The 22724-nt window shown below is 39.7% G+C and overlaps 4 protein-coding genes across 6 annotated transcripts; 3 read left to right on the plus strand and 1 right to left on the minus strand.

Annotated features, from left to right (window-relative positions):
* Nucleotides 1-502: 502 nt before the first annotated feature.
* On the minus strand, nt 503-6819 carry LOC103469698 (C-type lectin domain family 4 member E-like). Of its 2 annotated transcripts, XM_081610502.1 has the most exons (7): nt 2418-2572; nt 2249-2332; nt 2087-2173; nt 1916-1966; nt 1699-1838; nt 840-955; nt 503-765 (listed from the first exon to the last, which is right to left on the minus strand). In XM_081610502.1, the coding sequence occupies exons 1-7, from the start codon at nt 2494-2496 to the stop codon at nt 612-614; spliced, it is 711 nt and encodes a 236-aa protein (XP_081466628.1). In that variant the 5' UTR covers nt 2497-2572; the 3' UTR covers nt 503-611. The 2 variants fall into 2 exon arrangements, with proteins under 2 accessions (XP_081466628.1, XP_081466629.1); XM_081610503.1 differs by lacking the exons at nt 2249-2332; nt 2418-2572 and adding an exon at nt 6734-6819.
* cox6a1 (cytochrome c oxidase subunit 6A1) lies at nt 3271-5697 on the plus strand. Its single transcript, XM_008417557.3, has 3 exons — nt 3271-3425; nt 5155-5300; nt 5398-5697. Exons 1-3 carry the CDS (start codon nt 3326-3328, stop codon nt 5482-5484), a joined length of 333 nt encoding a protein of 110 aa, XP_008415779.1. The 5' UTR covers nt 3271-3325; the 3' UTR covers nt 5485-5697.
* A 40-nt stretch (nt 6820-6859) lies between the features above and the next one.
* LOC103469700 (uncharacterized) lies at nt 6860-12096 on the plus strand. Of its 2 annotated transcripts, XR_014088851.1 has the most exons (8): nt 6860-6991; nt 7072-7246; nt 7534-7604; nt 7761-7934; nt 8013-8110; nt 8196-8267; nt 8936-11577; nt 11925-12095. XR_014088851.1 is itself a non-coding variant. In XM_008417558.3 (7 exons), the coding sequence occupies exons 1-7, from the start codon at nt 6961-6963 to the stop codon at nt 9077-9079; spliced, it is 765 nt and encodes a 254-aa protein (XP_008415780.1). In that variant the 5' UTR covers nt 6860-6960; the 3' UTR covers nt 9080-12096. The 2 variants fall into 2 exon arrangements, 1 of the variants encoding a protein (XP_008415780.1); XM_008417558.3 differs by having other exon boundaries at nt 8936-12096.
* A 1074-nt stretch (nt 12097-13170) lies between these two features.
* hps4 (HPS4 biogenesis of lysosomal organelles complex 3 subunit 2) lies at nt 13171-22660 on the plus strand. The gene is made up of 12 exons (XM_008417554.3): nt 13171-14021; nt 14222-14312; nt 15040-15183; nt 15307-15414; nt 15881-15997; nt 17424-17518; nt 17600-17672; nt 19127-19251; nt 19784-20438; nt 20525-20651; nt 20843-20954; nt 21688-22660. Exons 1-12 carry the CDS (start codon nt 13990-13992, stop codon nt 21857-21859), a joined length of 1851 nt encoding a protein of 616 aa, XP_008415776.1. The 5' UTR covers nt 13171-13989; the 3' UTR covers nt 21860-22660.
* Nucleotides 22661-22724: the final 64 nt, after the last annotated feature.

The following is a 22724-nucleotide window of genomic DNA, read 5'->3' on the forward strand; positions in this document are numbered from 1 at the left end:
TTAGCAGTAAAAGGACGATGAGTACTACTGCCATCTAGTGGACAGTTGTGAACATTTTAATTTGTTTTCACGTTCTCGGTTTCCAACAAAGCCCCATAATTTAGGAACTCTGGAAATTATGGCCTTGTGTTCTCCGATGGAAACAAGTATATTCAGCTGTTCACCCTTCTAATCGAAGCTACTAAAGTCTCGGGACATTGTGTTAGAACCAGCCTTAGCTTTAAAAATATCAGAGCGGGGCTAACCTGGACACAGACCCTTGTTTTTCAAATTTTGTTTTATTTTGTTTTATTTTTTTGTAAAAAGTTTTGAAAACCATGAATCATTTTCCATTTGTCTAACAATTTTATTTACTACTTTCAGTTGGACATTGACATAAAATCCCAATAAATGACGGTAAAGTTGTGAATGTGGCATGACAAAATGTTGAAAGGTTCAAGGAGAGTGAATACTTTCGCTTTCAAATGAACTCTTATTGTGAGGAAGAGAAAACCATGGCGACCACCGGTTAACAGCTGTTTTAATAGGTCAAATAGTTTTACTTTTATCCATCCTCTCCCTCTCATCAATCTGGGCATATCAACAAAGCATGAGCTACGTATAATGCAGACTCATGCCTTGGCTTCACAGATGTACCTGTAGCCCAGGCTACAGTCTGCATCGTTCCACAGCTTGCGCTTGCGGTTCACAGAGGCATGCAGCTGCCCACAGTCCTCTCCGTTCACTCTGAAGTCCCAGTTGTCAGGTTGACCCTGGTCCCAGAATCTAAACACCAAACAGCACGAAGAGTTATTTCAGTTGTTTTATGTCTCCGTCTTGAGGCTTCACTTTCGACTCACGTTGGGGTCGAGCCAAAGTCGGTTCCATCCACCCAGCTCCAGTGGCCCTCATGCTGTCGCTCCACAAGTCCGATCCAGTAGGAATACTTGATGTCAACTATGCCTGAAATGTAGTCCTGGAATAAAAAATAAGGGCATGTTCAGAATCTTCAGCCACAATTTAGTTGATAGATTTATGTGTTTGTTTTGTTTAATTGCAAAGTATTTCATAACTATTGAACATGTCCACATTTCATCACAATACAATCAAGAACCTAGTGTACTATTGGGGTCTAAAGTCCTTGTCTTACTACAATTTCAATCCTCTTACAGCTTTTAATTTGGTGTTCCTCAACAACCTTTATTTGGCTCCCTCCATCTTCTCCTAAACTCTGACTGGTTTCCTTACTTCTGCTGACAAAAGGCATCCCCACAACATGATACTTCCTCCACTTTGTTTCATCATGGGTATTGTGTCTTCAAGGTGTCTGCTTTGCAGTTAGGTCAAACTGTTCAATTTTGGTTTTATTTAATCACACCACCTTCTTCCACATGTTTGTTGTGATGCCTTGCAGCAATCTGAAAATGGGACTCAGTTGCGCTGGCTTTTATTTGGGGGTGCTAGTATAAAGCGAGATGAATACAAACATCTCGCTTTATACTAGCACCAAAGTTTTGGGGAAAACATTTACCAGACTCCATCGACTTCCAATCAATGCACTAGTTTGTGTTGATCAGGAACACAAATCCCATTAAACTACACTAAGGTTTGCAGATTTGACATACCGATATGTAATAAATATCAATGGGGTATGAAGCTGAGTATTTATATATTTCATTATGTGTGCTTGCAGTTTTACGGAGCCAGGTTGGACCTCACCAGTTCCTCCGCATTGTTAAGAACTAGCAGGTGTCCTCCAGATGATCTACACTGATCTTCGGCTCGTTGCCAGACGGTGGTGGTGGTGGAAAGCAGGTAGCAGCTGCCCTGGAAACTCGCCCAGCCCTCCTTGCAAGTTCCTTACTCATAAGGATCATCACAGTCAAAATGGATCAAAAGCAAAGATTTTGTTTGCTCAAAGATACTTGAGTTTTACCTCTAACTGGAACAATTCTCTCCACCAGGACTTGTTTTGCATCTGTAGGACCTTTATTTTGAGAAACCACAGAAATGCATAAGTTGTTTTAAGAGACCAAATTTGTCTGCGTTTTTATTCTAAGAAATCAGGGATTTTTTTCCTTTTTTGATGCTTTATTTTATTTTTTACCTGAAGTACATAAGGACATTGGTCCTCTATTGTTGATGATCTGGAGTTGTAGTTTGACATCAGTCATTTCCTTCTTCATCTGAGAGACTGTAAAATAATATCAAAGTGTGATTTGTAGTAACATTACTCATCCACCTTGTTATGATGTGCTTAAAGTCCTACATATGACCCCTATGACCAAGAGCAGAATCAAAAGCAGCAGCAGCGGCACGCTGTAGAGGATATACGTCAATATTCTCTTCATCCCTGAAAACACACACAAATTTCACACTCTGATTTCTCGATGTCTGAAGTAACTCAGAAAGAAATTCAGACAACATGGAGGTTTTACCTGTTTGTTGGCTGATATTGGGATCTGCTTGATCCAAGCTGCTGTCCGTTGTGCTAAACGGTTGATACCGAGTTTCCATTATTAAAGGAGAACAAGATTTTCTTTTTGCCTTGGATGCAGTCAGTATTCAGTCCACAGAGTTCAGAATCAGATAAGAAATCAACCCAATATTTTTGTTCATCATGAGGCCAAATATGTTAGCTATTAACAGGTAAGTAAATACTGCTCTGGAGTTTTAACCCTCGTGTTTTCCTGGTGTCAACACACAGAAGCTGTAGGATGGATTCACCAAAGACCCTGGACTATTTTTGAAAAACCCATCCAGGTAGTTCAACCATTACAGTGGCCATTTCTTTGTGCAATTCCTTTCTTTCTAAGACCACAACCTAAATTGTTGGTGGCTGCACTTATAACGGCATCCAATCTGTTTACAGCGACAAACAATTTCTCACAGTCAGGGTAACAATAATTTATTTATTACTCTATGTGAATAAAAAAAAAAAGTCCAATAGTAATTAAGTCGATGAACAATTTTTTTTTCTCCATGATCAAGTAGTACACACAAATCAGGTTTTGCAGTATTAAACTGAGGCATGTACTTTGTCAGGGAAGTGTACTAGTGTTTCACTGAAGTGATGTTGGCCAGGTCTGTGAAATTGCTTCAGCTCATTCTTTCCAGCATTTATTTATGGTACTATGTTAACTTTTTTAACTGAAGCTGAGGTCTAGACTTCGTCCGCAGTGTTGTAACTACAGAAATTAACTGAATTTTACCTATCATTAAAAGAACGACCTTTTTGTGTGTTGTTTTTTTTTTGCGTGGCGGCGTAGTAGAGCTCTAGAAAAGTCCCACGTGACTGCATCTCTACAAATGACTGTTTCCGGTCACCGGTCTTTCAGAAAGCAAGATGGCGGCCTTCGGACGTTTCTCTCAGATGTTGTTGAGGTCTTCTTTGACTCAAACCCGGCGTCAGCTCTCAGCTGCCGCTGGACATGGCGGGGACTCGGGTAATTACGAGTGTTTGCCGAGTCTCAGTGAGCGGATGCGGACTAGCAGAGCTTCACAACAGCAGGTTACGGCTGGAGTGTGACCTTGCTGAGCTAGCGTTAGCTTCTTTAGCAACCCTGTTACAGCCTTGAGTTTTCCGGAGCGCCTCGTAAATTATTTTTTTTTACTCTAAAACACAAATGTTGGTGATTAAACTTAAAGTCGGTCGTCTAGGTTTTAGCTTGTATTACATTCAGGCGTCAGAGTGGAAGCGGCAAAATAGAAATGTTTATGCCATAAGGCAATATCAGGAGTCGTATCATTTGTGTGAGGAAGAAATAAAATAGCGCGGTGTAGTGATAAACTAGCTATAAAATGTTGACGTAAAACTAATTTGAATTTAGTGACGATTCGATTCCTCTACTGCTAAGGTTTTTGATCTGAATCCTTAGAAGCTTCAGTTCGACATGTTTTACTTCCTCCACACACATGACTTTAATAAATGGCTGATTAACAACCTTCTGCACCTGAGCAGCTAGATTCAGATTGATTCAGGTGTACTGGAGCAGGGACTCATCTAAAATGTGAAAAACAGTGAGTTTTGAGCTCCACTGTTGAAAGCCAGTAGAGTAAATTGTTGTGTGGAAAGGTGACCTGTGAGAGAACCTTGCTCTGAATCACAATGCAGTTTCTGATGTGTGTGTTTATAGATGCACATACACACATACTAAAAATAGATGCATACTCACTCTCTGCCAGCTGATATTTCTATACTGTATGCTCACACACACACACCAACAGATTTTCTCTAATTTGAACTTTGCATAATTCAAGGACAATCTGCATGAACGTCTGGGTAAAATTGCTGCAGCAAAAGCAGCACAAAAAAATCATCATTCCACAACAGGTTTGTTGAAACTGAATCCACTTTGTTCATTTGGGATAATTCTGTTGTTCTACTTAGTCCTAAAAAGTGTTGGTGTAGTTGTTGGCATTCGATGAACTCCTGATTTTGGTGCAGCTTTAATTAAACAGCTGATACTTTGAAAACTTTTCCAGTTCCACATATTTCCTTCAACACCATCTGACCTGAATTGTGTGCCTAAGCCTGTAAGTTCATCCTTTGTAGCTGCTAACCTGAAAATTGCTAAAATCTCCAACATGGCATATGCTACGAAAACTTCTTAACGACACGTAGTTTGTGTCCTGGTGTGTCGGTGAGGAGTAATGGCTCCAACAGCTCCTTCTGCTGTGATGGTGGCCATGGAGTCAGCTAGAATAACTCAGGTTGATGAAGAAAATCTCCACCAAGTACAAATCAAAATATTACTTGCTGATGAAACAATGAGTCAGAATTTTCACTGATATTCAGAAAAAGACTTAAAAAATGTAGACGTGAAGACAGAATTTGTGCCATTGTAGCTTTTTATTATCTCTAAATAACCTAAATATCTACATGGTTTGTTTACAAGGTGTGTAACGGTGCAAAACCCGGTGAATACAATTATTAGTTTCCTCTGCACTATTTTATGGTTTTGGTGATTTGTTAGAAGAACCAAACACGAAGTCTTCAGAAAACTCCGAACTACCAGGACACGTAAAGTCATGCTCTTAAATTTGTTTGTACAGAATGAAAATATGAAATGGTGTACAAATAGCGATGGCTTTCTGCTTCCTGCCTTTTTTTGTTTTTCCTCTCAGTCCTGTGAGCGCACGTTTTCATTGGTTCATGAAATAATTTCTCAACAGCTAAAACATGGAAGATCCTCAGCTTTGTGGTTGCGCTGCCTGGTGTCGCAGTGTGCATGCTGAACACCTTCTTGAAGGAGCAGGAGCACAGCCATGATGCACCACCAGAGTTTGTCCCATACACCCACCTTCGCATTCGCACCAAGGTCAGACGTCATTATTTAACAGTTTTACAGATTTGTCTCATTTTGCTGTTTTATTTTTGTTCTGATGTTTTTGTTTTCTTTTTTTCTCCCAAAATAGCGTTTCCCCTGGGGAGATGGCAACAAAACCCTCTTCCACAACTCTCATGTGAATGCACTTCCAGATGGCTATGAGGGCCATGACTAAACTATCCAGACGTCAGCGCTGGCTCTAGAGCCCCCTCTGCTATTGTTAACAGGACCACACTCCTATTTGCAGTCTACTTTTTTGGAGTTTTATTGTTTATACCTCTGTGCTCCCCACATTGGAGCACCTAAACCAACAATTCTTCTGTTCTGGACCATTAAACAAAAATATCAGCTTAAACTTACTTGACCTAAATAAAATGACTTAATTCCACTAGGTTGTGTTTTTGGTCTTTTGTTTTTCTTATTTCTGCTAGTTTTATACAGCAGACTCTTAAGTTGTTTTGTTCTTAGAAATGCATTGTCATAAAGCACATGTTTAGGTTGGGATGGTAAAGATTGCAGAATTTTGTTCCTCATATTATGCCCTTAAAATCAAATCGTATGAAATAATTTTAGTTTATTACCATTGCTCTTATTCCAGTAAATGACTAACGCTGGAATAGTTGTCAGTTTCTGCAGGGCACAGCCTGCTCATTATGTATTAAGACTTGGCATGAAAAGGGAAAATTAAATAGTGGTGTTAAATTTAGGGAACCACTGATTGAAAACAGCTAAAGGAAAGAAGTTGTATTTCAGTTTTTGTGTGGGTCAGACACAAAAACTGTATTTCCTAATCTGAGATAATTGTCACAGAAATTAATGTTGGTGAAATTTGCTGATGCTTTTGTAACCCGGTAATGCTATTCAGTGTCTGCGGTTTTATTATGGTTTAACATTTACTAATTATGTAACTTCGGCATTAATGGGATGCCTTGTACAGCTGAATTTTTTTTTTAATTTATCTTAATTCTGACATGGTCCTGTAGCATAAAGATGTTTTTTTTTTAAAATTATGACATAGTAGTTTCATATTACTTTGAGCGGGCTTCTTTAAAAAGTTCCCTGCATGCGCCCAGACTGAGTTGCACCAACAGGTTTCAAGTTGCAGAAACAGTATCCTGGCCATGTTGGAACCCAGCTGGCAGGCCGCCTCGTATCAATACACACCATTTTCACCTGAGAGCGGAAACGGCAGTGATGCACCAATGATTTGACGTCAAAGTCTGGCCCTTTAATAAGTTTCTCAGTCCGTTTCGTGTTTCCATTCATGCCTCCTAAGAGCGCAACAGCAGCTTAACGTCGTAAAATGACGCGACGCTGCGTTACGTGTGACTCGGTCTTTGTTACGGACTCCACCTCTTTCACGTGAACGCGCCTTAAACCGAATTAGAAAATCCTGGGTTAACAAAGCTTGTCGATATACCGACCCGGTGACAACGGTCATCATTCCTCGGTTCCGTCTCCTGGGCAACTGTTTGACAACGTGACGGATCCCGGATCGAACCGTGGCGCCGACCCGGCTCGGTTTCGCAGCGTTTTTCTGCAGCGGATTACGATTTGATTACTAAATCTAGCATTGAAACATCTCGGATAAGTGCGCGAGCTCGCTCCGCCACACAGGGGAGAGCAGTCGCACGTCGAGACCCGGATCACAATGATGATGATGATGATGAACGCAGACAGAGGTGAGGAGGCAGGAGTTTTAGACAGCATACGTAGGTCTAAAAAAAAAAAAAGTACATTCACTTGTTTTTTATGATCACAGATTACCAGATGAATAAAAAGCAGGAGAGGGCTCATTTCTTCAGCTCCAAGGAGCAAGAACTTATTTTGAAGTTGTATGAAGAAGAGCGAGAGATCCTAACAGCCAAGTCCAACACAACCAGCGCCTCCAAGCTGAGGGAGGAAGCCTGGCAGAGGATTGCTGATAAAATAAATGCGTAAGAGCACCAAATGCACTTCTTGTCATCCTAATTTGAAAATGTCCTGCAAACATTCTGCTCTTGCATCCTGCCTCTACTCGATGCATTACCCCTAGATCTCTAACCTATTTTGTCACATTACTCACATCACGGACTAACTTTGGACACTATTTGTAGTTGTAATGCGACAAAATGTCAAAAATATCTCTGGTGGCCCGCCAGGCTTATAATACACTGAGGGAAACCCTGATATAGTTTAAATATGTAAGCAGTACATGAAGTAATAGTTGTTTTTTCTGACTCAGGGTTTCAGACAGTGGCTACAAAAGAACATGGCAGCAAGTGAAAGTCAAACACAAGAACATCATCCAAACAGGTACTCTTGGAAAAAACAGACCCAAGTATTAGACGCCCTTCTTCCTGATACTTGTTTGCACTAATTGTCAGACCTTGCTAAGCGACCAACTTGTAAATTCATTACATTTCATAAGCCTGTGCTCAATTGTTTGCTCTGAAATTCGTACTTGCACAGCAAAAAGAAAAAGGGCCGAGGTGCTGAGGACCGAGGGCGGGTCGGGAAGCCCCTCTCTGACCTCAGCAGAGGAAGACGGGGTGCACAGCAGAGAAAGCACCATGAGGGTGGAGGTCCTACCAGGAGGCGCCTGCATCGGCCCCATCGGTGGATCCGATAGCTCCTTTATGAGTGGTAAGTTTAAGTCAAGTCTCTTTAAACTCTGTTGCTGTATTTGGAGACAACCGACTTTAACGTTGTCGACGTGTCAAGTGTCAGGCCATCCGGTCCTCCTCCTGCCCGTCACAAAGACGGAACCAGAGAGCCTGAGCGGCGATGAGACGGACATCAGTGAGGCTCATTTTGATGGGGTAGACACCTCCACACCTGCTTCATTGTCCAATTTATCCAAAAAAAATTTTCCACACTGAATTTTTGTGTTTTCTTTTAATGAAGGATGTGCAGAACAGCAGTTTTCAGGAGGTCGGCAACCCAGCAGGGGCTACAAGCAGGACCAGACGTGCTGAGGTGAGAGTTAGGATTCAGCGCCAGGCAGATTAAATAAGTGAAAAGAAACATAACAATTATACATGTGCTGTTTAGGAGACCTATATTCAGAGTTACATTTCCTCAGTTACATTTACTTGAGTAACTTTAAAAAAAAAAAAGTACTACGCTGTACTTTTTACTTTTCTTTGAGTAATTTTATTATGAGGTATTGCTGCTCGTATAGAGTAAACCTTCTGGATTCTCTACCCACCAGTGACTTAGTTACTTCACTGAATGAAAGACAAAATGTTTTAACCAAAAATTCACCACACAGACACACACCAGCAGTTTTTGTTAAAATTTCATAAGTTATTTAGTGAAAGAAACTGATTTGAGAAAATTTCATTTTGTTGTTTCTTTCATTACTAAAATTAATTATTTTCATTTTGGCCCTTAAATTACCAACATTTCCACTTATCTTTATATTTTTGTCCATCTGATGATGTATTTTTAAAATATTAAACGATTGATAGTTTGATTAGGTACACATTTCTTGAGTAGACTTTTTACCAAATACTTTTTTACTTGCGTCATTTCTTGGATGGCTACTTTTTACTTTTACTTAAGTAAAAATATGTTGAAGTAGTGCTACTCCTACTTGAGAACATCTTTGGGTATTTTACGTAGCTCTGCTTATATGTTTTCAGAAGCAGACTGATGAACTAAGGACCCTTTACTGCTGTTACCTCAAAAAGGAGATGGAGAATCGGGACCAGGAGATGGCCTACAGAGCACTGAAGATGAAGAAGCTGGAAAAGGAAATCCTGTTACTGGATAAACAGCTGATTTGATTGTGAGAAACAGAACTTTTAACACTATAATAGACTTACTATGTTATTGTCACCTGACAAAGGACAATATTAATGACAGGTTAGTGAACTGTTATAATGATTCAGTCTCGTCCAAGTCGAAGCATGAGCAATTTCAGCTGCTGATTTTGGTCAGCAGGTGGCATCCAATACCTCCAGTTCTCAGAGAATGTGGATCTCAAAAACCTTCACAGTTGTAGTTAGGTTTACATACAATAAGCTCAATTTCACATTTTTATAGTGTTTGAATGGTGAATTTAACAGGTTTTGAAATTCTTTTTTATTTATTTTTTTTAGTTATTTAAAAATGATCACTGTACTACTCAGACAAAGCAAAACCTCATCGGCTTGACACCACAGTTGACAGTCAAGTCAATGCCAGTGAAGTTTTACTTATTAGCTTTATGAGCTTCAGCATCTTCCTTGAGTCTTAATGAATTAGAATCTAATTGAAAAAATATATTTATTTCAGTAAATCAGTTTAAAAAAAATGAAACCACATATTTTCCAGATTTGCTATTCACAGAGGGAAATATATCAAGTATTCACTTTTGTTTGTTTTATTGATTATGGTTTACAGTTCATTTTAAACCAGAATTTTTTTACTTTTATCTAAATAAAAAAAAAAGGATGAACCATTGAGCCACAGTCCAGTCGTTTCTGTCTTTAGCTGAGATAAGACACCTATGACTTAGTTTCTGGCTCCTTTTTAAACTCTGACACCTTGGGAATCCTCCCCTCCACCTACATTTGCTATATTTTATACATTATGTTTTCTTTCCACTCAACTTTCCATTAATTTGCTTGGACATTACCATTCAAACAGCCAGCTAGCAACGCTTTATTTATTATTCCTAAGTAATACTCTAATTTATTCAGAAACTGAAAGTGAGTGTTTCATTATCTGTATGCCATGATCATTAAAATTAACAAAAACCAAACGCTTGAAATATATCACTCTGAGTTTCACTTTTCAAATTCAACCGATAAATTATTGAACTACATGTTACTGAAATGTGCCTGCAGGTATAATCTTTCTAAAAGATAATTGAATCCTGCGTTGGCAGCCTGCAGTAACTGTAGAAGTGGGCTGCCATAGTAGGCAGGTTTATAAGAATATTGTGCATTTGGAACCCTGCTTTGGGTTTTTCTGTATTTATCCTACTGTAGTGTAGCTAAAACAAAGGGAGTCGTGTCATTAACGACACAATCAGAGCTAGAGTAGGCTTTTAGAGTCACAGAAGATGCCACACTCAGACATATTTGTTAGTCTTGTCTCAGAGTCCTAGCAAATTGCTTTTAATATTTGTACAATATAGTTCTGCTGTAAGTTGGAGATCGTTTCTGAGTGTTTTTCTAGAGTTGATCAAACTGATCAAACTCCCACTTTCCCAATGCTGCACTTTTTCAATGACTTGATTTAACATTTATGACATCTGACTGTTCAGTTGGGTAATAGGAAACGCTAACGACGGCGCAAAATATTACGTTGTAAACATTAGAATTTTTTTTTTACCGTTTTGAAATTTTAGGAGACAGTATTATAAGCCAATAATAAGTTATGAAATGCTTTTACATTTACTATTTGGTTGCAGTTTACAAAGCATGTTGTCCTCAGATTACTTGACATGTTTTAATTTCTTGTTCAGTGTGGACATGTTGTAGTGACCTCACTAATATCTAGAATTATGTAAAAAAAAAAAAAAAAAGTGAGACATTTGGGCTTGTTTTAGTCTTTTTTAAACATTGTCATTCTGCTGTATTTTAATGTTGAATTCTTTCATTTTTATGCAATCATAGTCAGTAACAATGGAATTCTTCAAACATGTTCTATTTACAATTTTGTTTTTAATTATTTGTGTGTTTCTAAACTGCTGTAAGTACATTTGTATTTATTTCTCCTTTTTTATTTCATGATTTTTGTATGCAATTACTAAAACACTAGTTTGTCATAAAAATCTGTCTCCTGTTGTGAATGGGTTCTTAGCCATCAGGAGATTATTCTACAAAATCAGGTGTGTTAAGGAGTCCCAAATCCGTCAGTGCGCGGCTTGCGCGTCCGTGGCGCTCTGAGAGGCCTGGCCATTCTCCAGTGGATCCACAGCGAGGACCGCTCCGATTTTAAACACTCAGAGGCAGCATGAAACTCAGGGTGCGGAGAAAATACGGAGATTTCAAGTCAGAACATCGAAATCTGTCCAGCCGTGTCTTTTTCGGAGCATCTCCTAGCAACGGTGGTCGCTCTTTCAGGCAGCCGTTAGTTCCACAGATCCACAGGCTGCGCGCGGCGGCCACGCCATGGCGGCCATAGACATAATATAAGAGTAGACCCCGCATTGGCTGCTCCCGCGCAGGAAATACGGCGGCCATCTTGGAGCGGTACTAACCTACTTTGCTCAATCAAAACAGCAGAAGATGCCTCAGCACTGAGGGATATTGTTGTTAGGATCTATGAGGGCTCCACAGACAACATTTCACAAGTAAGATGGACATATTATGGTGTATATTTAGTGATTGGAATATTACTTTACTGTATTTATGTGAGATACCAGCTAATATTAGCTACAGTGCTTGGTGTAATACGGGGTTCAGCCCCGCTATGAAGGCTGTGATTCTGTAAATCTAAAAAAAAAAAATTATTCTCTAACATTGACTTTATCTGACACAAGAGCCGACATTAGAAATGAAACAATGTAACAAATATTATAAAACTTATATTATGTGTTATAACATTCACCAGCAAAGTTTACACAGGTGGTAAAGACTATTATTTATAATTCTTTCACTAGTAAGATACATCCCAAATTTTCCGTTTTTGTTTTGAAAGTTTCATAAAGACACGATGTGAGGAAGAAGAGGGAGATATCTATAAAGAGAGACGGATTCACTGCAGCACGGATGAATCTCACATCGGATTTTGGACTCGATCTCAGCTGCTCAATCTCTCTGAAGCTAGAAATCGTCAGCTGAAAAACATATATATATATATATATATATATATATATATATATATATATATATATATATATATATATATATATATACGTACATGTAAACATGTATCCAATATATATTATTCAGTATTAATCATTATTTATTTGTGCCATTATTAATCATTATTTATTTGTGTTTGTATAGTTATATAAATATGTATTGATATTTCTAAATAATTTATTAAATAAATTATGAACGGCTGTGTGCTTTTTAATATGCTCATCATACATCGATATCAGAATATTGCATTCCTATTCTATTGTTATAGCCACTAAGGATATTTAAATATGCTGAACTATGTATTAAAAACATACTTAAATAATACAATTGTTTATAAATGTAGCTTTGATAGATGTTTGAATAAGGTTTCCAGTAACAAAAAAGCGTGTTATGATCGATTAAATGAGCTGATACGTCATTGTGCCTGCTAAACACATAAAGCTGAGTGGAGTGGAGTACCGCTCCAAGATGGCCGCCCTAAATCTCGTCAGCGACAATAGGCGAGAGCGGTCCATGAGGCGTCTATGCTTATATTATGTCTATGATGGCGGCGGCTCATCTAGGCTTTTTAATCGGGCGCTGAAAACGGGATCTGAAGGGTTTTAAATGTCTGCTCAGAGGATGCTGCTTATTTACTCAAATACAAATAAAACAAAACTGCTAAAGGTGACATGATACTCGTGATTTCATTTAGTCACCTTTGACGGTTCTTTTTTATAAACAAAAGCTGTATTTATTTTTGCTCTTGTCAGTCCAGCATTGACCAGCGTTCACAGGCGAAATACCAGGCGCTGCAATTTTTTTTTTCAGAAACGTACTTCAAGCTTAATAAGATCGGCGTCATGATTTTCACTCATTTTTTTGGCGCTTTTCTGCTTCTAAAATTTTTTTTTTATTATTAAACGGTTGCCAAGTTTAAAAAATATTTATAAATTGGAATATTTTTCAAATTTAATTTCCAATAACGAATAGAATATTAGTAATAAAACGAATGAGTCTAGTAAAAATTCCACCTAAATATTTTGATTAGAATTGAACTGATGGTTCAGTTCAGGTTTTTATTTTAAGGGGAATTGGTTTGCTGGAGGCGTCGTAAGGACAAAAAACAGCAAAACCATCCACAAAAAGCATCACATTCACTCTGTTAGTACAACACAACTACAAATATTTAGAAGAAACTGGTTCAGCCAACTGTTTTTTTCATCTGTCATTCGTTTCCAGCATTGTCTCTGTTTACATTGATTGAATTATGATGAATGAATATAACACCTTGATAGAAGTTAAAAACTGCCACAAGACTTGTAGGTTAGAAAGTTTCTGTTTGTAATTAGTTTAGCAACATTGCTAATGCTAAAGGCAAACATGGCAACTAAGGCAATCCAAGTTAATGACAATTCCTGCTGTCTTTAAATTTGTAAAGATCAATTTCTAGAGTCACACTACAATAATGACAGAGTAATTTATACACAACAAATCAACTTATATAGGAGCAGTTTAAAACCAGCTCAGGATGTTATTTACATGTCAAACTACTGATATAAAATCAAGCTGTAATGAGAATAATCTCTGCTAAAACGCCGTCTGAATTCCGCATAAGTTTGTCCTTCTGTGCTTCCCATACTTTCACATGACTCCCACTGCGTGTGACTGCCCTGCATTCCTCAAGTGTCACTGTCAGCTTCACAAGTTAGTTTACGTTTACAGAAAGAGTCGCTAAGTGACATTTAAAGTTGAGAAAACTGCCCGCTCTTCTCTTTATTTTGTTTTGTTTGCGCAAACGACACCCGCGTAGAATCTGCGGGAGCGATTCTACGCATCGGATTCGCCGCTATAGCTTCTGTCAAAGTGCATCTTCAGCCTGCAGGAGGGAACCCATGATCGACCACTGAGGAAAAATTATGGCTGAGCTCAAGCCGCCAGACACAAGGAGGTAAGATCTGGTCGGATTCGTTCACGGTTTGGTTCTGATCGGACCCTTTCCAGGTCCATTTAATCTGTACAACCAACTCCGCACCTAATCTGTCCTACACATTCATCTGAACTGCTGTAACTTCCTGGCTTCGGAGCGACAGCTTACTTCTCTATGAACCCCCTCCTGCACCTTGAAAGGACTGTTTGCTGGTGTTGCAGGTGCAGATACTTCTTCCTCTATGACGGATCTAAGGTCAGAGGAGAGGGGGACCCCACCAGGGATGGCATCTGCTACTTCTACCCCGAGGAGGTGTGTCAGAAACCATAAAATACTAACAGGGTATCCGTAGGTTTCAGCAAGTCAAATTTAAGACTACTGTTTTTTTTTTTTAAATGCCACCTTGAATACATTTTAAGACGGAAAAACTACAAATTTAGTGGATGGTTAGGGGATTGTTTTGTTGCAATAAATATAAAGCATAGCAAAACCATAAAAGTTTCTGGGGTCTGTTTGTAGCTCTTGGCAGTGACTTTGTGCTTCTCATGGTTCTCTATAGCCTTAACCTCGTAGTGCCAATAACTTAAAAGTCTTCTTTTCTCTGTACAGAAATGCACCTAGTCTAGTAGGGGCTGGCAACAGCAGTAAATCAGTGGCGGAGACAGACGTCATCCAGCCAAATGGCGATAAACGTATCCACGATGGACGCAAAAAGCCAGCTAGCTAGCTAGGGTACATTAGCAGCTAGTTGGCGGTAGTTTCTACCCCGGAACGCTATGAAGATCCCTGCGCGCGACTCAGACTCTTGCCTGATACAAAAGTCTCATTAAAAATAAAACAAAACAAAAAACTATATGAGATGAAACAGTCCTGTCATGACACAATTTAAGACCTGTGATAAATGTATTTAAGGCCAACTCACTTAAGAGGTCTTAAGGTCCTCATTTTGGATGAATTTTCAGACTTTTTAAGGATGCGCAGACACTGTGATAAATAATCATCCCTTTCTAAAGGCCTTTTGTCCCTTTTGTCATCTCAGACTCCTGTGGACAAGCAGGACCTGCTGTGTGGTCAGCTTGCAGGAGTGGGCCGCTGTGTCTCTGAGCTTTCCTCCTCCGCTGTACGCATCCTGAGGCTGCGTCGCTGCAAGTTCGCCATCCGCATGAAGGATGACTTCTTCTGGGTAAGAGCTCTCCAAAGGCTGAGCTTAATCTACAGTTTTTGTTGTTTTTTTCCTTTATTGCATTACTTTTCAACCATGTATGTTTTTTTTTGTGTGTGTGTGTGTGTATGTATTCTCTCTAAGGCTCTTGGTTGTTCAATGGAAGTCCCTACTGTCAGTGTCTGTGAGCTCCTGGATCATCTCATCAACCTCTTCTGTTTCTACAACGGCTCTGTTCGCCAGAGCTATCAGGTGAGGCCGGTGTATATTAGATTTTTTTAGGAAGCATTGCAACAAAATAAATATCTAAAAAAGTGTAAAAGTTAAGGATGTGCTTATGTTTTGAAGAATAAATAAGAAATATCAGCCAGATATTTGAATCAGAAAATTTTCCCTCGACTGTCTCTCATCTGTGGAAAATGTGTTTTTTTCCAATTGATTAAATGCATTAAAAACAGAACCTGCTGTACATTTAAAAAATGTTTTATGTGAACGGAAGAGGTGAGACCTCCAGATCTTGCTGGGACATTAGTCCTTTAATCCTGGAAATGTTCATCAGGTGGTAGAAGGCCGACTTTGTAGCTGTCTTTATGCGTCTCTGGAGGTTCGGGTCTGAATCCATCACCACGCTCAGATTTTGGACCTGATCGCTTTGTTTCTAGCACAAATCTGTTTCCTTCCACTGCATGCTGTAAAGTGAAGTTGGTTTTCTCTGCAGCTCAACAGTAAGGAAACTCTGGCCGCTGAATGGGCGCGGTACCTTTCCCACGTTCTGTCTGGACCGTCCGAGTTGCACTACATCTTACAAAGCGTGAGGACCTTAGACCTGACAAACGTAAGCAAACATTGCCAGAGTTCTGCTTTCGGCTGCTTGCTTCTTATCTTGCACCGCTGATGATGAGACAGGATGTGACTCTGTGAAACAGCCCTGTGGTGTTGTCTCAACAAACTGTGCAAATCAAATATCTCCAGCTTGCATACTTACCTTGCTTACATCTTGATGCTTGTTAACATAAGCAGGATGCAGTGACTTGAAAATCATCTACATTTTCTATTGAATCAAAAATCCTTCACATTTCTTATAATGGACTTTAATGATTTAATAATTCTTAGTAAAACAAAAAAAAAAAAGAAAGAGGTTTCCATGAGACAGCACTGAAAACCAAACCAAAACCACAATCTACAATTCTCCATAAGCACTGAATTTACAAGTTTACAAGAGACATTTTAACACGGTGATATAGTTGAATTGTTTTTCAGAAAAAGTCAGATTACTTGGATTCATTACACTTTAAGTAAATGTTTTGTTTGTTTTTTTGTTTGCCATTTTGATTAATGTGGTTTGCAGATAGCGAAAACAAATTCTGTGTCTTATTTGAATGCTATACGTCACATGTGTCAAACTCAAGGCCCAGGGGCCAAATCTGGCCCGCCGTAGCTTTTTATGTGGCCCTCTAGGCTCTAAATTACATCAATAAGTCCTTCCGGTTTTTCACAAATCTGCAAAATTCACACAAAATCTACAAATCTCCACATTTCCCCACCTGATTTTTACTGCAAATTTTCTCAAAATTGGTCAAAAACATCGAGTTTAAGCGACTGCTGCCTCAGCCTTACTTGATGTCAAGTTATAATCCGTAATTGATATGGGGAGTAATAAGAAGTTACATTTATACATTAGCACAAATATCATAAAAATTTCTCACAAACATCTAAATTGGCACCATAAAATCTACTATTTTGATTGCAAAACCCCCACTAAAACAAGGACCACTTTAATTGGTTTTATCAATATATTCTGGCACAACAGGTCCTTCAAGAGCATCTGGTTTTGATATGGCCCAAAATTAAAATGAGTTTGACTCCTCTGCTGTATGTGATTGATTAAACAAAAAAAAAGTATATTTTAAAGAGAAATATCATTCTTCTGAAAAACATGTTCATTTCTGTACACTGAATAACTAGTTGCGGCTCCTTTTCATTCAGTTTGTATTCAGCCCCCATCTGGGTCAGTACTTTATAGAGCCATATTCAAGTCGTCTGTGGTGTGTCTCTGTCAGTTTTGTGTTTCTGAAAACAGACGCACCATGAACTCTTAGAAAAGAAAATATCATGCCGTTTTCCATACCATACTCTGTTTAAAAAATTTAAAATCGCTTTTCTTCCACTTCACAATGAGGTTTATTTTTGTAGCTGATCCCATCTGGGTAGTTTTCTTCCTGCAGGGCCTGAAATGTAACTATTTTCACGGTTTTCCTCAGGTTGACCCACTTCTTCTCCTCAAAGCTGCCCTCATTCTCCAGGCGTGCCAGCGCTGCCCCCTGGTGTTAGCAGGCTGTGTTCTTTTTAGAGGGAGGTGAGCTGACGTTTTAAGAGGGCAAACCTGATATTTGTTGTCTTTTTTACATATATCTAACTTTTTATTCATCTCTTCAAGAGTTGTCAGCACACAGATGCCTCCACAGCTAACAATCAAGGTCATGGTTCATGAGAGTGAAACGTACACCAAGGTAGGAAATATTGTGTTCAAATGTTGCCACAATCAAGTGACACTAAATACAGTATTAGAATAGTTGGAGAGCCTTTGGAAGAACAAAGAAACATACAGGTAGAACTTAGCATATTATTTCCCTCATTCATCTGTTAAGATACTAAATGTATGGTCCATCAAACATTACTAAGCCAGTGGAGCAATCCCAAACCAAAACATTTCTACCATCATGCTTAACAGCAGTTTCTCCCTCTGAAATCTATCAGTCTTTTTTCTTTATGTGGCCAAAACAAATCTGGATCTTCTGTTTACAGAACATGAATTTAAATATCCAGATCTTTGACTTTTGTGTCGTATTACATTGTAATATTCTAGGCTCTCTCCTAAAAGGTTTTTCTAACACTGGATTAGTGTACGTCAAAAATGTTTCACAATGTTTCTTACAGCAGAACATGTACAATAGCTGTTTCTATCCACTCTAAAGATTGAAAGACAGATAATTGTTGCTCATTTAGCAGAAGTTAGACATGTGAGGGCGTAGATGATCATGGTTTTTGGTAGTCCGTCTTAAAATCAATATTTCATGTTTTGCTTCGCAGTAACGAGGCTGTTTGGCTCTGTTGATTTGATGGCAGCCCCTTAGGGACAAGTAGATGGAAGGCAAAGTGCTAGATTTGTTTTTCGTAATGCTTTCTGCTGTCTTGGCGTCGAACAATTTCGGATTCTGACAGTAAAACAACCACGAGAAAGCAACTATTATTCCTATAACAGATTTTTAACATGCATTTACTATTTAAATTTTAGTAGTGTTGTATATTTATCTGATATCTTAACAGCATGTGGTTGCAAGGCATTTCTCCAATATTTTATTCTCTCGTTACTCTGGTACTTTGTTTTTAAGTTTTTAGAAAATAACTGTACAACATTTTGGTATCTTAATACGAGTAACTAGCCCATGTTTATTACTGTCCTTTGTATATTTTTGCTCTGTCATGGAAGCTGGTTTAGTACTAAACCTGGTTGGGTTTAGTATTTTGCCATAACTAAAGTTTTATTTTTAAAAATATGTTGTGACAATAATGTACAAATTAGATTTGGACAGACAGACATATTTTTGCTGATATTGGGTTCATTTGAATGTCTAAAGAATTGGCTTGGTTTTTGCCAGATCTTTAAAGAATAATTTAAAACATTAAATGTTAAAACTTATTTTAGTTGACAACATAGAAACTAAAAATCTCTTTACAGTTTGCAGTTTTTATTCATAAACGTTTTTTTTAAATAATTATTGTAGATTTAATCTGCTAGCATACCATGTGTCTAGCTAAGCTAGGCTAAACAGCTAGCTTAGTGGCTTTTAGCCTCTCAACAGATGCTCATTTTATCTGTGGTTATATTAAAGAATTCAGTTGAAAACCAAACTGTCATATTAGTAAGAAATCAAGCTACTGTTATTTACTTTATTTTATGAAGACACAGAGGTCGAGTGGAACGAGCAAGCCGCCATCAGACGGCGAGCCGGTTAGCTCCACTGCTGTGTTCCTGACGCCCTCTGAGCTTCAGTACCTGCAATCTGCTCCTGTCGACAAAATATCCAGGTAGTGTTTTCCTTTCTTGTCTCATGACATGTTTTCAAGAATCTCAGATTAGAGTAGAATTATCAATTTATGCCCTGTCAGTGTAATTTTAGATTCCAACTCAAATTCAGATTTGTTCATTGATCGTAATCAATGTCCGTGTTATCGAGGATTATGAGACTATTTTGTTTCTCTATCCACTAAATAAATATGATCTTGCTAATGCAAATTATAATTAGTTTTGAACTGATGATGGTAGGATTAATACAACCTTTAGAGAATAGCTCCATGTTTTTTCTCCCCAAAAATGACTTTTATATTAATAAAGATCTAAAATGATCATTACAGCTCATCTGATGTGGACCAATATATACATATCAAAAAACTGGTCACTCAGAGAAAATTGTTGCCCTGGGCTACTGCCCCATAAGCCGTTTCTAAAGTCTGGCTTGAAACTTGAAGCCATGTCGCTCATACCTCACCTTTGAACACATTAGATTTAGTCAGACGTCTTAAAAAGAGAGCTTTGATGGTTCGGTTTTCTTCCATCCAGTTCCCACTCTGCTCCGGAGAAAGAAGCTCCCCCAAAGAAGACCAGGCTTTCCAGAACGTTATCGGACACCCCGTCCTCAGAGTCGACACCGTCTCGTCCAGCATCCTGTCAGTCCCCTCAGAAGCCGTCCTTCAGCTCGCGCACGTCGGGTTCCGAAGACTCCGTGTTTAGTCTGGCTCCGTCACAGGGTTCTTCTGCAGATTCCCCCAACCCGTCTCCTCTGTCACCGATCCGCCATTTTTCTAATGGAGAGAACGCTGATCAAGCGGAGGAAAGAACACTGGACGAGTCGCACTATCACAGTCTTCACAGCGACGGAGGTGGAGTTAGCCAGATGCCCAGCGAAGGAGATGGCTCAGCCTTCGAGGGATCCCTCCATCTTAACAGCGGTGCCACCAGCAGGACAACTGATTGCGGGAACGTGGCGTCTCGTGACGAAAAAACAGCGGCGGGAGAGGGCGGAGTCTGCTGCAGGAAGGCCAAAGGTCACAAGGCGGAGACGAGGCAGCCTCCCTCTGGCTCCTGCTCTTTCAACAGCCTGGAGGAGAGTCCTCTGGTTCCCATGGCGCTGTACGTGCACCGGGTCAACAGCCTGGTGCTGGCTCTGCTGGTGGAGCCTCGTTTCATGGGCGACTCTGCCTCCATGGAGGAAGTGGTGAGGAAAACGACTTCTGTACGTAGACTGCATTCTCAAGCTTTTCCTGACATTACGCTGACCCTGTCTTTGTGGCCCGTGTCCAGAACCACAGCAGCCTGGCTTCGCTCAACGGACTGGAGGCCCACCTCAGGGCCATATCTCCGGTGGCCCCAGGTGCAGCGGGGCCGTACTTATTCGCCCATTACGACTCCGTCCAGAGCACTCTGACAAGTAAGACATGTGCTCCCATCTTCCCGGTTTGAACTTTTTCTGCCAGAGCGAGCACAAGCCAGGATCTGAGGAGGGACTCTTGTCTTTGAATGAGCTAATGGCTAATTAGTAAAACTGTGATCAGCATTCCTTTGTGCAGCAGACATGCTCAGGCCCGGTTAATGGTCCTGTGTCATTGTGTGTCTCTGCAGCCAACGTGTCTGGCCGACCAGGGGGAGTCCCGGAGCATCCCTTTGTCCGAGCCACATCGCTTCTCCACTCGCATTTCTTTGACACTGAGACTCTGCAGGAGGCTATTATCAGGTCAGCACGGCTGAGGACGGGGGAGGGGAGTTTTTTTTTTTTGTCAGGTTCTCCATGTTTAACATTCGTGATGATTAATGGGAGCATCATGTGAAATTGCCTTCTTTGAGCTTTACACTGTGTTATAATGTTCTTCCTTCATCAGCTGGAGTGTTACTTTGATTCATTAAGGCATGTTTGAGAAATCTTTTAATCTCCAGGGCAACCATTCAGTTGTGTAAAACGCCCGAGTGGATCTAGCGCCACCTTCCAGGTGCAGCTCCTCCTCAGAGCTGCAGTTTCCAAGCTGCCGTCTTACGGCACTCTCCCCCACTCAGCTCCTTCAGACTAGCCAGCAACAATTAGCAAACACCTGGTGAAACTCCAGCTGCTGAAGGAGTAGCTCATTATAGGAGCTACTAAGCAGTGAAACGCTGGTAGAAACGTTGTTAAAGGGTTAATAGAGGAGCCATGTTTTGATGACCTCCTGAAGGCTATTCTGAAAGAGCAGGAGTTTTTAAAGAGACGGAGGCCCAATTTCAAGGCGCTGAATTACAAAGTAACATTTCTTTTAAGTCATATTTGATATATGGAGCATTTTTATCACAACATAGCTGCTTAATTGTGCTATAAAATGGCACTTATGTGCCTGGAAAATACATAATACTGACCCTTTACATTTAAAGTTGCAAGCAGTTGCTTTTCTTCTATATGCCGAGGGTTTCATTGGTTCTTGTGCTCATCGTCGCCACAGGAGCGCCGGCACAGCTGTGTACGGCACCCGCAGCGTGGCGCAGGAGACCTACTTCCAGCAGCATTGGGGAACCATGAGGAACTCGGGCATTCCCAACCAGCAGGACAGCGCCTTCTCGCTGCCCAGCAAGGCCCGGCACAGACTCCTCAAACACGGGGTCAACCTGCTGTGACCCCATGGACGGCAGGATTCAGAACTCCATTTAACAAACAAATAAACTGGAAACAAAAAAACGCTTAAGGATTTTGATCAAGCTTTTGAACTTGATAAAAATTATACTTTTGTTCCTGCTGAATTTCACCCGAACACACTGACTGTTCTACGGTAAGACGTACTTTGTTTCGAAACGTTATTACTGCCTTAAATATTTAAACAGGTAAGCTAACAGTGCCTTTTTTCCACATGGCAATCTATAATGGTATCTAGATTGCTATGCAGGTTTACCGCTGCTGTTTAGATCAAAGCATAGTGGGGTTTTAAAATGGCCTAGTCAAAGTCTGGCCTGGAAGACGTCGTAAAATGTTCAGTCTTAAGATGTACAAAACTGGAAGAGACATTCCCCTTAATACCTGGAGCAAATGCTCTCCAGATTTTTGTTAAAATAATAATTTTTCTCCTACTTTGTAAACGTCTTATTGGTTCATTGTGACAAAACGTGACAAAGGTCAAGAGGTGTGAATACTTTTGCAAGTCGCTATCGACTTTTAGTCCCAGTTTGGATAATTCATACATCGTTGTACTGTAGTATAGTCTCATGTGGGCTTAGTACACGTAAGCTCTTGTAGAACTTGATTACACACTGTACACACTGTGCTCCATTGTTATGCTGGTGATACTTTCTGTTTTGCTCCTGTATTTTCTTTTTCTTCTCACAAGATAAAAAGCAACGGTATATTTATAGCCTCGACTCGATCGCGTTGCTTTAACGAATATCACACATTTGTGTTTACTGGTAATAAAAACATCAAATATTTCTCGCTGTTTTTATTTAAGTGACATACTGTGATCTGTCAATCCCCTGGAGGAGTTAGTTGCAG

This window comes from Poecilia reticulata, chromosome 9 (genome assembly GCF_904066995.2).
Source record: "Poecilia reticulata chromosome 9, P_reticulata-male-v2, whole genome shotgun sequence".
Taxonomy (NCBI): Eukaryota; Metazoa; Chordata; class Actinopteri; order Cyprinodontiformes; family Poeciliidae; genus Poecilia; species Poecilia reticulata.

Excerpts from the sequence above, each read along its gene's own strand:
- hps4 (XM_008417554.3), top strand. The coding sequence starts at position 13,990 with ATGGCTGAGCTCAAGCCGCCAGACACAAGGAG. Across the intron at positions 15,184-15,306 it reads TGAAGGATGACTTCTTCTGG|GCTCTTGGTTGTTCAATGGA; the intron begins GTAAGAGCTCTC and ends ATTCTCTCTAAG. Across the intron at positions 15,415-15,880 it reads CTGTTCGCCAGAGCTATCAG|CTCAACAGTAAGGAAACTCT; the intron begins GTGAGGCCGGTG and ends TTTTCTCTGCAG.
- LOC103469700 (XM_008417558.3), top strand. The coding sequence starts at position 6,961 with ATGATGATGATGATGATGAACGCAGACAGAG. Across the intron at positions 6,992-7,071 it reads GATGATGAACGCAGACAGAG|ATTACCAGATGAATAAAAAG; the intron begins GTGAGGAGGCAG and ends TTATGATCACAG. Across the intron at positions 7,247-7,533 it reads ATTGCTGATAAAATAAATGC|GGTTTCAGACAGTGGCTACA; the intron begins GTAAGAGCACCA and ends TTTCTGACTCAG.
- LOC103469698 (XM_081610502.1), bottom strand. The coding sequence starts at position 2,496 with ATGGAAACTCGGTATCAACCGTTTAGCACAACGGACAGCAGCTTGGAT. Across the intron at positions 2,333-2,417 it reads CAATATCAGCCAACAAACAG|GGATGAAGAGAATATTGACG; the intron begins GTAAAACCTCCA and ends GTGTGTTTTCAG. Across the intron at positions 766-839 it reads GACTTTGGCTCGACCCCAAC|ATTCTGGGACCAGGGTCAAC; the intron begins GTGAGTCGAAAG and ends TTTGGTGTTTAG.
- cox6a1 (XM_008417557.3), top strand. The coding sequence starts at position 3,326 with ATGGCGGCCTTCGGACGTTTCTCTCAGATGTTGTTGAGGTCTTCTTTG. Across the intron at positions 3,426-5,154 it reads TGGACATGGCGGGGACTCGG|CTAAAACATGGAAGATCCTC; the intron begins GTAATTACGAGT and ends ATTTCTCAACAG. Across the intron at positions 5,301-5,397 it reads ACCTTCGCATTCGCACCAAG|CGTTTCCCCTGGGGAGATGG; the intron begins GTCAGACGTCAT and ends CTCCCAAAATAG.